General features: G+C 40.3%; 1 protein-coding gene across 1 annotated transcript; it reads right to left on the reverse strand.

Annotated features, from left to right (window-relative positions):
• Positions 1-984: 984 nt before the first annotated feature.
• On the reverse strand, positions 985-13,603 carry LOC124132289 (orcokinin peptides type B-like). Its single transcript, XM_046496141.2, has 2 exons — positions 13,431-13,603; positions 985-2,433 (listed from the first exon to the last, which is right to left on the reverse strand). The coding sequence occupies exons 1-2, from the start codon at positions 13,506-13,508 to the stop codon at positions 1,459-1,461; spliced, it is 1,053 nt and encodes a 350-aa protein (XP_046352097.1). The 5' UTR covers positions 13,509-13,603; the 3' UTR covers positions 985-1,458.
• Between the last annotated feature and the right edge of the window lie 360 nt (positions 13,604-13,963).

A 13,963-nucleotide genomic window follows, 5' to 3' on the forward strand; every position in this document is an offset into this window, starting at 1 on the left:
GAGGCGGTCTTGAAAAAATGAATTTTATATATAATTATATCGTTTATTGGGTAATGTTAACGGGTTGCAAAACGCCGTCAGATTTACTAAATCGGCGCTGTTTTTGGGTGTCAGGTTGTTTCACATAGATTCTAAAAAATGTGCTCGATGAGCTGTACGTATACGCAACAATGCAAAACCGTGGACCAAGGCTTCCTCCCCATCTCGTCTGAATCAAATCGTCCAACCTCGGCACGTGGCTTGTGCGTGCCGCCGAAACAACAGCCATAACGCAACCCCGTGATGTTACAATGTATTTTTTATGTCCCCCGCCATTCACCTCGTGATTCACGGTATTTTGTAGATTCTATAGTTACTTGCATCGTATCATGGTTCACGTAAATTTTTACAGTCTATCTTGGTGTGGATATATGAGTGAACCTGAAAGAATCTAGTTCCTTTTACAGTGAGATAAATTGAGGAAATTTTACCAATTACCAATCGACATCCGTGCCCCATAATCATTCCCATAATCATCTCTCGGATAGACTAAAGGGGACCTAGTTGCCTGAGTTGCATTCCTTATGCGGGCCAGAATCTTATAGTCTAGGAATCCTACCATGGGTTCGGATACCAGATACGCCCTGTTGGTTTGTTGGTTCAATCAAGGTGGTAAACAGCTAACACCTACATCAATGCGGATTCTCCTCCCACATCCAGCTGACACGGTGTATAATAACGGAGAAACGTCGTTAAACCTCACTCACTCCACCTCGGCTGAACGCACATTAGAGGTGGCGTTTGAGCTAACAAATACAATGCTATGCAAAATACTACATATGCGTTGTTCTAGTTTCACAAAAGCCAGACGCACGCCATACCTGTCTTCAGCCACTGACGACTGGATGATTTTTCAACACAATTTTTAAATTTGTGCTTTGGGGGTAAGTTTTAGTTTCAGGAACTTTCGTATTGAAACAAGGATCAACAATATGAAACTTCAGGCACTCTTCAACTCTTTATTGCTGAAGCGGTTCGTAAGAAATAAATATCTAACAACACAAAATATATTCCTTTAAATTTTGATATAAACTTTTTCAGAAAGATTAAGGCTGTTTGTATACATAATTTGTAGCGCCTTCATGTTATGCTCCATAGAAACATTATTCGTGGGTCAACAGTTCCTCGCGGCGAGTACTTGAACTCGGATGTCAAACATAATACATGTATGTGTTGTACCGTTAAGTATGCATACATGTAATAGGATACACATACATTCGTTCTTAAAATGAATCTTAACTTAAATATCCATAGTAAAATGGAAGTACAAATTAATCAGCCACTGTGATTTAATAATAATCGCTTCTCGATATTAACTTTGCCAGCAGCATAGTTTTAAGTGCGAAAGTAACGTTTTGATATGCATACGTTCTGGACGATCGTGTTAGTCATGCATGTGTGTTTATTGTTGTTCCATATTCATTTTCTTTCACCACTCTCAGATTCGCCAGCGTTATCCACAGACCTCTTGCCGAAGTCATCCATGTCACTGAAGTGTGAAATTGAGTCAAGGCCTTTCTTGACGAAAGTGGAGAAGCCTCCAGAACCAATCGAATCGAAAGGTCGTTTGGCAAAGCCTGCCATCCCAGCACCCTGACTGATTGAATCGAATGGGCGTTTATCTACCTCACTGTCTGACTTTTTGTTAAAAGATGCGAAGCCACCATGGGCAATTTTATCGAAAGATTTCTTGACAAATCCTGACATCCCACTTCCGGAGCTGATGGAATCAAATGGCCTCTTCGCAAAGCCGGCCATACCGCCTCCAGACGAAATTGAGTCAAAGGGGCGTTTTGCAAATCCTGCCATACCTCTCCCGGAGGCAATGGAGTCAAACGGTCTCTTAACGAAACCGGACAGATCGCGTCCTGCTGCGATAGATTCAAGGGGGCGCTTAGCGAATCCAGACATACCTCTACCAGATGCAATGGAATCAAATGGTCGTTTAGCGAATCCCGCAATTCCAGTCCCAGCCCCTATTGAGTCGAATGAACGTTTTGCAAATCCCGATAGTCCACTCCCCGCGTTAATGGAGTCAAATGACCGCTTTGCAAACTCTGATATACCACTACCAGCTCCTATAGAATCATAGGGACGTTTGGCAAATCCGGAAATCCCACTTCCGGCAGAAATGGAATCAAATGGACGCTTAGCGAAGCCTGCCATTCCACCCCCAGAAGCAATGGAGTCAAACGGTCTCTTGGCGAAGTCAGAGAAAGCACTTGAACCGGATATTGAATCAAAGGGTCGTTTGTTGAAGGACGAAAACCCACTGCTGTGAGAGATCTTATCGAACCCACGCTTCATAAAGCCACTTAAGCCACTGCCCTTGTTGATTGAATCGAAGGATCTCTTTACTGCTACAGACGTTCCATCAGACGTGCCAACCTTCACCTGAAAAAACAAAACACCAGCTGATTCGACATTTGCAATAGAACATGACAACTGCCGAAGGGTTAACGATTTGCTTACGATAAGGGGAAATAATGAGTGTGTTGCCATTTTGTGAAACAAGGTTTACTACAGAAAGAGCAATCCGTTTCTCTTGTGTTAATATGTGCTATACACTGAATGATAACTCGGGAATATGGACAAACATTAGACGCTAACCAATTAATTGTCTATTCCTGTCATCAATTTTTTACCTAGGTTTGAAGTCTTAAAGAAGCACTTGGGCGGTTTGCGAGACTATTCTCGGGCAAATAGACGACAAGGGTAGGGTACACAAGGATATTTGAACGTTATGAATACCATATATGTTAATAGAAGTATGGTTACATGTTTATGCACGCATAGATAGATAGAAAGATATATAGATAGATAGATAGAGAGAGAGAGAGAGAGAGAGAGAGAGAGAGAGAAAGATAGATATATAGATATAATATAGAGAGAGATAGAAAGATAGATATAATATAGAGAGAGATAGAAAGATAGGTAGATCCTATTCATTCTGATTATCATACAGTTGTGATTTACTTGATTCCATTCATTGTTTGTGTATGAACTAGGGATGCGGCATCCGCAACGTACGCGAGGTGCTTCCGCGAGCTATTGACATGCTGGAAACGTACAGAAGTCAGGCCATACGTTTAATGTGAGTAGCAGACTATGGAACGGGTACCAACAAACCCAAGATGTTGACGATAGGTCAGGGCGTCCCATTATAAATGTAGCTCATCTCCATGCTCGACGGCCACGTGTTGTGCCGCCCCTTACAAATCGTCAGTATTGCCAACAGACGTCAATGGTGAACACAACGTCGAAACTGGGGTAATCGTCGCTGGTCAAGTGTCATGATTTCAGATGAGGCCAGATTCAGTTGCACTTCTTTGATTAGACGTGGTCGTGTCACGTTTCACTACGGTTTTGGAAGACGTAGGTTTTGTTAACACATTTCATTGGGAAATATATTGTCACTCGCGTGTCACTTTATCGACATATTCGAATATCAGTGTGTGTCAGTTGCGTTCGGAAATCATTCTAAATGTATATGATGTTACCCAATATAACATAAATGCCTGTTTTGCGGACTCCTTCTCTCACATAAAGTATCCACATGTCATATAATATACACACATACCTTCTTATGACATCGTTGTCATAATTTGGGGTAGTGTAAATGTACATGTATTACCGACTAGGAAACATGCAACACTTCAATATTATATGCTCACAGTAGCAGTATTAACATATATGGAAATGAATATACAGTCTGTAAGTTTTGCGAAAGTGAGCTGGGCTTTAACAATACTTCTCCAACATTATGATGAACCATCATGTTATGCTTAAAACTCACTCAGTAAGTGATAAAGCAAGGAATGACTGAAAAGTAATGAACCCAGTCTATGGTTTCGGTCTCATTACTGACAGGTTGATATTACTCAGTAATGATAATATAAATGGATAATCAACGTCAACTAATTATGATGATACCATACGTTTCGCCATTATTTCCGTACAATGGTTTCACGTTGTTATTTTCGGATCATCATTAAACATCTGTCAATCAATTTGTTCAGGCCAAGATCACGTCGTATATGTGCATTTTCAGAGAATAACCATTGGATCCTTAAGTGGTCAAAGACTGATTTCACCTGGAAACCAAACTCCAATTAGTTTTGATAAGGCTTGTAAAATAATGACATGACACAGCTCTTAGTAAAGTGCGGCTCGGTGAAGAGAAGCCATCAATCGCACCACGAAATGATACGTTAGGGACATCAACAAACAAGATCAAACGAAACATGCGATTTGATAACAATGTGCAGATATTGGTGATAAACCGTGCCTTTCCTGTAACTCTATCCTCTTTTCAAGGGAGTGTGAAATGCTTTTGTGTCATTATCCTGGGCAATAGTAACATAATGAGCTATAGATTGGTCCTGGTCACCTCGGCCACATCAGACTTCAGGTATTTATAATGATGTGGTATTGGTAAATGAATGAAAATCAAATTAAAAGGTAATGAATGAAATTGTACAATTTCGACTATCGGGATTCAATCTCGAGTTATTTGGATGAAGGAAATGTAAGTTATTGTCACTTCAATGTAGGTTCTTTTATCCTTTATTCCACGATTGCTGCCAGCTCGTAAAAAAATACAATACAATAATTAACTTAATCCATATTGCCACCTCTTCCTGACTATCGAAAGGGGAGACTTTTATTGCAGATATTATTATGATAGAACTCTTGATGCATAGTCATCTAAAGGCACATTCAGCCCTCCGCCCTCAGCCACTGCCGTTAATGCTGATGCGTGTTTTATATTTAATAATTCCCGTCCAGGACACACACACACACACACACACACACACACACACACACACACACACCTCACTGAAGAATCAATGCAATCAGATACTGATGTGTCGACACGCCTCCAAATATATCTACTGGCCTATGGACCCTGGACTAGGTTTTATATCTACCAAGATTGGTCCGATTTTAGAGGGCACTACTTTAAAGGCAATTCATCCGACACTTTCTGCCCCGCGATTAAATATCATCCCTCGCCTACAGTTATACCTAGGATATAAATAATAGCCGCAAAACATTTTTCATAACCACAGGACCCCTCATCCAAACGCAGAATCTATTGTACGATTCCAACTTTTTCATATTGTATGTGTTTGTGAATCACTATTAGTGATGATGCCCGGTGTTCGCGAAAAGGGGTGCGTATCCTGCCCAACCGGTAGCACCTGTCACAAACACATGCAAGGACAAGTCAAATTCTCACCTTAAAAACACGGAAACAAATGGTACAAGTGAAACTCGGTTATCGGACAAGTCGAAAAGAAGATGTAACTGATGAATGTCTCTCAGAGTAGGTTCAGCCAGTGAAACCGCCTCGTCTGTTTCACATTTAGATTTATGGATAAAGACTGTATGACTTCAACTTACAACAGTCAGCTTTCCCTTTTAGTCAAGCAATGTTCTACCAGCTCCAGCATTTGGTGTCTACATTTACCAACTATTAAGGTACAATCGAGCATGTTCTTTCCAGGAACATTTCAAGGAGCATCATTCGACTCTTGCTCTTGTTTGATTATGTTGCACGGGAAATAAGACACCAAATTAACATTAGGATATTAAACACGCGTAACATTGCACATTTACACCAAAGGTTCCAGAAAATCAGAACGATAATGCCACTCATAAATAATTATTGATACGTTGCAGATAACCTTGACCAAGATGCCAGAAGTACAGCTGTACCCGCGCTGCAACTACCAGTTTGATGGCCCTGCAGCTGGACAGGTGGACAGTAGACATGCTTAGGTGCGGCAATCCGCCAGTCACAACCACCTATCCCTCCGGACAAAGAGGACAGGACATCATACCATTCGCAGAGGCAGCGTCATAGTTTAGGCGGAATCTGCGGTGAAAATATCCAAACGTGTTCATCTCAAATCTCAATGCATAACGTTGCCTTATTCCAGCAGGATAACGCCCTGTCACACACAGCCTATATTGTGCGAGATTTCTTCAGGCCAACAAGCCCAAAGTCCTGTCTTGGCGAGCCAGATCACCTGACATGTCACCAAGCATCTGTGGGACCATACTGGTCATCAGATCACAGCATCGCAAGGTCCTTCTCAACAGACAGCAGTTGGAGCATGTGTAAAACCCAATCTGTGCAACTGCCCATTGCGTGCATTTAGGCAGGCCGTTTGCCCAATGCGTGCTGTTGGCAATACAGCTTGCCCAATGCATGCAATGGACACTGAGTTTTAAATTTTATTCACAGACGTCAAAAGGACAAAGTTATTTTATAAGTATCTACTCACCGAGTTTTTTCACACAGATATGTCCCCTGAATTGTTTTCCCACACGGATGCATCAACAATAAATCATAAATTACTATTTATTAACTACTGTTAAAAATATAAATACGCCTCGAAAATGATACGTCTGACCAAATGTAGACTTTAATGCGCACCAAACAATGTGATCAACCATTATTATATCTTTTTAAATTACTCAACGATTTCTTCGCTGAACTATATCTACTCACACAATTGTATTTCCTGTTTACAAGCATGGGTTTGGTGATGTAAAATTGACATACAGTATATTGTTGCAATGAGCAGATAATTGTTTGCTCATTGCCTCCCCAATGAACACAATGGGCAGTTGCACAGATTGGTTTTTACACATGCACCAACTGCTGTCCGTTGAGAAGGACCTTGATCCCACAGATGCTTGCAATCAGTACACTCCAGGAGGAACAGCTTCGGATTCCAGTTCATGTCATCAGGCGCCTGAGACCTCGGCGTAGAGTACGTGTATTGATGACCATTTAGCCATACCCGATACTGACTAACAAGGGTGAAATCATCTCAAGTAACTTTCCTCTGCCCACCTTTCCAATTTTCAATACTTGAACAACTGATCCGTGTCTCCTAATTGTGCCTCTAGATTTTCTCTTATCACAGAGTGTGATTCGACACATTGTATTGTTAGCACAAACTGATGGTCTTTGAAAATACATATACCGTCGTTACTATTGTTGAAATGTATAAATACCAATACATTGTGTGACGTCATCTCTTGTGTACGATTGCTATTAAATAAATATATATACGTAATAAGACGTTATCTCTCGTGTATAAATACGATAACATTATGTGATGCTATCACTCGCCTATAAATACCATTACATTATCAGTCGTTATTCGCATGTATTAAAACCAATACATTATATGACGTCATCTCTCGCCTACGAACTTCATTACATTATGTAACGTTATCCCTCATGTAGACATACCAATACATTATGCGACGTTTTCTATTGTGTATAAATATGATTATATTGTGCGACGTTATCTGTCGTGTACATATACCATCACGTTATCTGACGTAATACGCTTGTATTAATACCAATGCATTATCTGACGTTATTTCACGTGTATAAATACCAGCACATTGAGTGACGTTATCGCTCGTATGTAGTTTGTTTTGTTTGTTGTTTAACGCCACACTCAGCAATATTCCAGCTGTATGACGGCGGTCTGTAAATAATCGAGTCTAGATTATCCAGTGATTGATTTCATGAACATCGAATCACGCAATTGGGATACGATGTCAGCGAGCCTGACCACCCGATCCCGTTAGGAGCCTCTTATGACAGGCATAGGATGCTGAGGACCTTTTCTAACCCGGATCTTCACGGGCCTCTCACTCTCGTATAAACATAGTAATACATTATGTGACGTTATCTCTTATGCACAAAGATCAATCATGTATTATGTGTGTTTACATTTCGTGTATGGTTGACACTATGTGAAGTTATCTCTAGTGTATTGTTCACATTATATTATCTATACTTATGTCTAATGTGTGGCTAATATTACATTATCTGCTGTTATATTTCGAGTATGTGTAACATTACATTATGTGCAGGTATCTCTGGAGGAGAAAACAATTCGGAAAATCAGGAAAACCTAGCAATAAGAAACGCCAACAAATAAATAATGGTCGTCAGTTTTCAACAAATTTGCCAAACAGCACGAAAACAGTTGGGAACACATAGCTGGAATGCAACTTACCGATTCCCTGTGAACATGTGCACGCGATTCACTCGATTTGCGAGAAAAGTGGATTTAAACACTAAACAATGCAAAATATGCACAAACTTACCTTGTGAAATTCTGGTATAAAACATGAGGAGGATTGTAATCACATGAAACTGTTTTAAACAACGAACATGCCTCGACTAACCGCAGAGCAGAGGGAGAGAGACATCGGTATGTTGCAAACGGGAGCCACGCAGGAGCACGTTACCAGGATCATGGGCTGCTCCAAGTGCACCATCGCCAGACTTTTAACACGTAACAGGCAAACTGGCAGTACTGCGGACAGGCCGATGAGTGGAAGAACCAAGGTCACGACCCCACAGGAAGATCGGTATTTACGGTTGCTTTACGGGTCAGCAGAAGGACCGTTCAAGGGCATGACGTTAACGTCTCTACACCGACGTCACAGACTGAGACGAGCCAGGTCTGTACAGCAGTTGCAGCAGAGAAATTGGCGAAGAGTGCTCTACAGCGACGAGAGTAGGTGCCAGCTCTTCACCTCTGATGGGCGGGTTCGAATCTACCGACGACGTGGTGAACGGACGGCACGTTTTTGAGTCCAAGAAGTGGAGCCTTATGGAGTGTCATGGTCTGGGGTAAGACCTCCGGGAACCAGAAGACAGTCGTAATATTGATGAGGTTTTGCGGCCTGTGGTACTGCCTTTCCCGCAACGACACCCACGTACGTTGTTTCAGCAGGACAACGCCACCCCTCACACAGCTCGAATCGCTAGCGACTTTCTACATGCCAACAACGTGACCGTATTACAGTGGCCAGCCAGATCACCGTACCTGTCGCCCAAAGAGCTACTTTGGGCCCAACTTGGACGCAGGATTCGGAAACGTCAACAGCCGCCTTTGACGAGGGATGCCTTGGCAATTGCCCCCAGGAAGAAAGGCGTAGGATCCCTGATGTCAGGAGACTCGTGTTACTCAGTTCGACGTCATGTTTGGGCCTGCATCGTTGCTGGAGGGGGTCCCATCCGATACTGAGACATGTGTGTAGCACGGGACTTTGAAAGAGATCGAAGTCGATTCTGCGAGTGTGATCGAATACTGGACAGTGCACCCAGCCTGATAAACGTGTCTGCAGAACTTTAAGTACATGTTTTTTTATCTTGTCGTTTTCAAATACCGTTTTGAATAATTGTTTTTTTTAAATAAAACATCAACTGTTCCTAAATTTTACGTCTGTTTTGTTTTAGACCAGAAAATTGTTTGGTGACGTTTTGCCCGTTAGTTTATAGTTTCTACTTAGTTCTCAACTCAGACCAGGTGCGATAGCAACACCTCTCAAGTCCCTTCTTGTTCCGGTGTTTCCATCCGCGAGGACACTGCAAAATATTTCTTCATATGTACAAAGTATATTACCATATGATCCAACTCCTACTGCTATACCATGGGACACAACCTCAGTTTTATTACTTGTGGCAATTCCTTGGATACAGAAAAGGCTATATAACTATCACACGAAACTGATCATTAAATAGTTTGTATAGCTTATTACTCGTACTCCACACACCTCCATCAAATCCACTGGTACTATCCTGCTACCTTGGCTGTATTTTCATTTGTGATTGTTATATATTATCCAAGCGGTATTTGTATGCATTTCTCTTCCATTGAAGATACCACTGCCAAGAAATAATAATAAGCTGGTATTACACACTGTTTTATATGAAAGCGTGTGCTCATGTACTGCAGGAACTAACAATAATTGAAAACTCCCCACATCGCTGTGCTTATTCAGTGGCATTGCTCGTAGAAATAATAGTTCACTGAGAGAAGCTTATGCGCACTCAATTACCCCCAGCAACTCTGCTGCTGGTCTGACGTCATATGGCATTGTTTCACAGGTGTATTTTGCAACGAAATTTAACAAATTACGTCATAGGTTATTGTAACGTGTTTGTAAACTTTATGGTTCAGGGTCCCGTTCAACAAGCTCCTGTGTAACACCAAGTTTATGAAACTCGTGAATATTCTGGTATCTGACTCGCTTCCGCTTGTCAGATACCAGACCTATTCACTCCTTTCATAAACTAGATATTACACAGGATCTTGTTTAGTATTGTAAATACGACTTGTTTACAACTTCATGTCAATGGTATAGGTCCCGCCCAGTCCTAGCAAACCCTTGTGGATGTTTGGATGAGATCGCATGCAACTGTAGAGACACATCAACTGGAGAAAGTTCACACCTCAAAGCCACCCGAATAAAAGGGCACTGGACTTATTTTGTCAAATAAAAAATCACGAAATCTGCTGTTTAAGAACACATCATCAACAATCCTAACAACAATACTTCCTGGCAATAAGCCAAAATTATCCCTACCATCATGAACCACGGGACAAAGAGGAAACTTCAAGAAACCACCGACATGCAAAGAATCAAACAAGACATCTAACTAACAAGTGTGCACTCTACTGTTCTATAACCAATCAGTACCCACAACGCACTCTACTGTTCTATAACCAATCAGTACCTCCAACGAACTCTACTGTTCTATAACCAATCAGTACCTCCAACGAACTCTACTGTTCTATAACCAATCTGTACCCACAACGAACTCTACTGTTCTATAACCAATCAGTACCTCCAACGCACTCTACTGTTCTATAACCAATCTGTACCCACAACGAACTCTACTGTTCTATAACCAATCAGTACCTACAACGCACTCTAATGTTCTATAACCAATCAGTATCCACAACGGACAATCTCTATTTCTTACATGGTGTTACCCTTGTCTGCTCTTTGTCGTCACACCCAACTCAACGCTCTCTGTACTAAATTGGCGTTGGTTTCGTCGTAATATTGTGACATTAATGATATTACATTAATCCTAGCTTGTGTTAACATATCAGCAAGTATATATTAACAATACGCTTACTCAGTGCTCATCTAATGAAAGGGCCAGAAGTAGCCCTCAAACGTCGTTACAAACAAAAAAGAAGTTATTATCCCTTAAAGTGTCATGTCGTCGTGTTCTTCCATCTTCTTAATGACGGGCAAAGACTACGTTTTAGTCGCGTAATTATACTTTTCGTGAAAAACATAATTTTCTTAGCTGGGAATATTTACATCAAACGTTGATAAGAGTCACACTGATTATATTTTGATAAAAATCCGCAGTCTTTTCGTCATGACACTTTGTTGCTTCATGTCACCGAAAAATTCGTTGCGTTGATAGAATTGCTATTTTCTAAATTCCATTGAAATTGCGCCCGGTAATTATCGAATCAGAAAATCACAGGGGCTTCTTTTTGTGCAGTTCGGATCTATACGATTCTTCAAGCCGCATAAAGACTGTCACACAATCAAGCGAGTCGTTTTTATATTGTCTGGTAATTGCAGAATTTTATTAAAGTACACACACATAGAAATTCCTCTTCAAACTCACCAATTATAATTATGCGTTATGTTAAAGTAGAATATGATGTGGTGAGGACGCGCCTTGTATTAGGCAGGGGAAAATGCATCAAGCAGAAGCCATTACTTGGGTGCATTAATTCCCTTTTGAAGTTGGCAAGCAAAATCGAAACGTTCATAATTTTGCGGATTCGGCATGTTTCTATGCAAACACTGAAACATCGGTAATAATTTGTGTGAAGAATATCTTGCATAAAGATACAACGTGATGGTTCAAGTCACTCACTTTCCAGTTTCAAGAAATACACTGTAGGCAATCCCACAGATATCATAATGATGGATTTCAAAAATCCTTGTAAGAAGAAAAGAATGCTTGTTTACGTTCTCGTTTCTTTAAAATTGTAGTTTTTAAATGAATTAGTTATGAAAATATTACATCTTCGTGATATCTACTGCATATGTTTTTCTGTTATATTTGTTGAACTATAGTGATCGATAATGAGAAAGTGTAATGTGTGGCTTTTTCTATACATGAGTTGGACTCAAGGATAGAAAATGAAGCTTCATTTGATCTGCTGACATGATAATGTTTGATCTCCCGAGTGCACTCGAATTGTTTAAGCCATTATCAAACTGCATGCCGCATCTTATTGACTGTCGGGCACTCTCGTGATACGCTTGATAAAATATCCACTATTCACACTTGACGCGTTTATTTTGGAATATAATGCTGCAGCTTTTACAGGGGATTATCAACTTCTCAAAGCAAACGACTTATAATAATACGCGAGTGCAACAGGCTTAACACCAGTTTATTTTGTGCGGTTACGGCAAACAACTGAAAGCTATATTTTACAAAACGTGTATGTACTTAATTAAATAAAAGCGACAAAGCCCTTTCAATATTCATAAGAAATATCTGCCAAAGACAGAGTCGGTTGTATGATTCCGATTATATCAGAAGTATGTGTTTATCAATCACTATCAGATAGTGATTATACCAGGAGTTCGCGAAAAGGTGAGCGTATCCTGCCCTATCCAAACACTTTGCTTTGTTCTTTCTCAACGACAAAACTCAGTTTGTTTATAATGTGGAACAATTACCTGTATCATTATTGTGTTGGTCATTGTTTGCTACATATGAAAAATACTGTTTTTCTTTATCAAATTGGAGCTTACTTAGACGCGTTATGTCAGTGCTTCCGTTGCATTTATGAACCAGGTGGCACATTTACACCATATGTCACATATCATCATAGTCAGGTCATTTCCTCTTGTAACGTCTTCCGCAAATGTGGTGACAACCTTAGCGGAAACTTCTAATAGGGATTCTCAAGCATCTTTTTCTCTTCGGGGTATTTTATCCGCTTTGAAAATAGTTATGTTTTAACAAACCTATCACACGTGAGAGAAATTGGTCACCTTAGTTGAGGTGTAATGAAATCAGGTGAAATGAACACAGGTCTAAAAGTTACAAAGTAAAAACAATCTAATTATAGAAAATCAATTCTGTCAAAATTATTTGTTGAAATGACATGACGACGGTGTTTTCATGGTTTAATGGCATTACATCTCTAATTGGTCACGACGGATGGAATGACAAATAACATCTTGCAACCAACCTCATTATGTCGGTGGTAGCAGATAGATGACAGTAATGAAAATTACATCTCTAATACATGTATTTATTGCAACAAAATACATCGCATTTAATTGTACATATTCTTATTTCCGCACTCAGAAATTAGCCATGGTATAGACTTCCGTGACACAGTAAAGTTTATGATGTCTATTGTATACTGTTAACATCAGTTGATATAATAATGCATCACTTACTTAATAACTCCATCGTCCAAATAGTGTCATAAAATCAACATACATAATGCCTATTGAAGAAAACTTGTTTAACTGAAATCCTTAAAGGCAATCAGACTTACCTCTTCTTTTTCTGCCAGTACAACGCATAGACCAAGAGCAAGGACAAGTCCAGGTTGAAGAGAAGATACTAGTTTCATTATGGCAGCGTCAGGCAAGTGGCTCTGGTATCAAAGTGTTCCCTTGGTCGACAAGGCCACCGACTCGTGGACGACAACCGAGTCAGTTCCACTTTATAAGGATGGAGCACGTGGATCTGTCAACAATGCTTCGTGATCGATATGTCGAGCTAATCCAGTTATACGCGACGTGCGTGCTCCAATGATCTTCCAGTACGGACAGGCATTGCCATGATATACGATGGCACAAGTTGTCGATAGCTACAGTATTGTCTTTTGTTTGAGCGAATGGTTGAGGTATATGTATATTATCACTACAATGAAGTTTGCAGTTCACGTTACCGTTATGATAGAGTCATGTGAATTTTGAGCCATACTTGAATGTAGTTAGTACAGGAACATCAAGGCGAGGGACACCAATGAAAAAAGTGTTACAAAATATAGTTTATCAAAGTAGGGAGTCTAACTCATTGTGT

The sequence above is a fragment of the Haliotis rufescens genome, unplaced genomic scaffold (genome assembly GCF_023055435.1).
Source record: "Haliotis rufescens isolate VD_foot unplaced genomic scaffold, xgHalRufe1.0.p SCAF_13, whole genome shotgun sequence".
Lineage (NCBI taxonomy): Eukaryota > Metazoa > Mollusca > Gastropoda > Lepetellida > Haliotidae > Haliotis > Haliotis rufescens.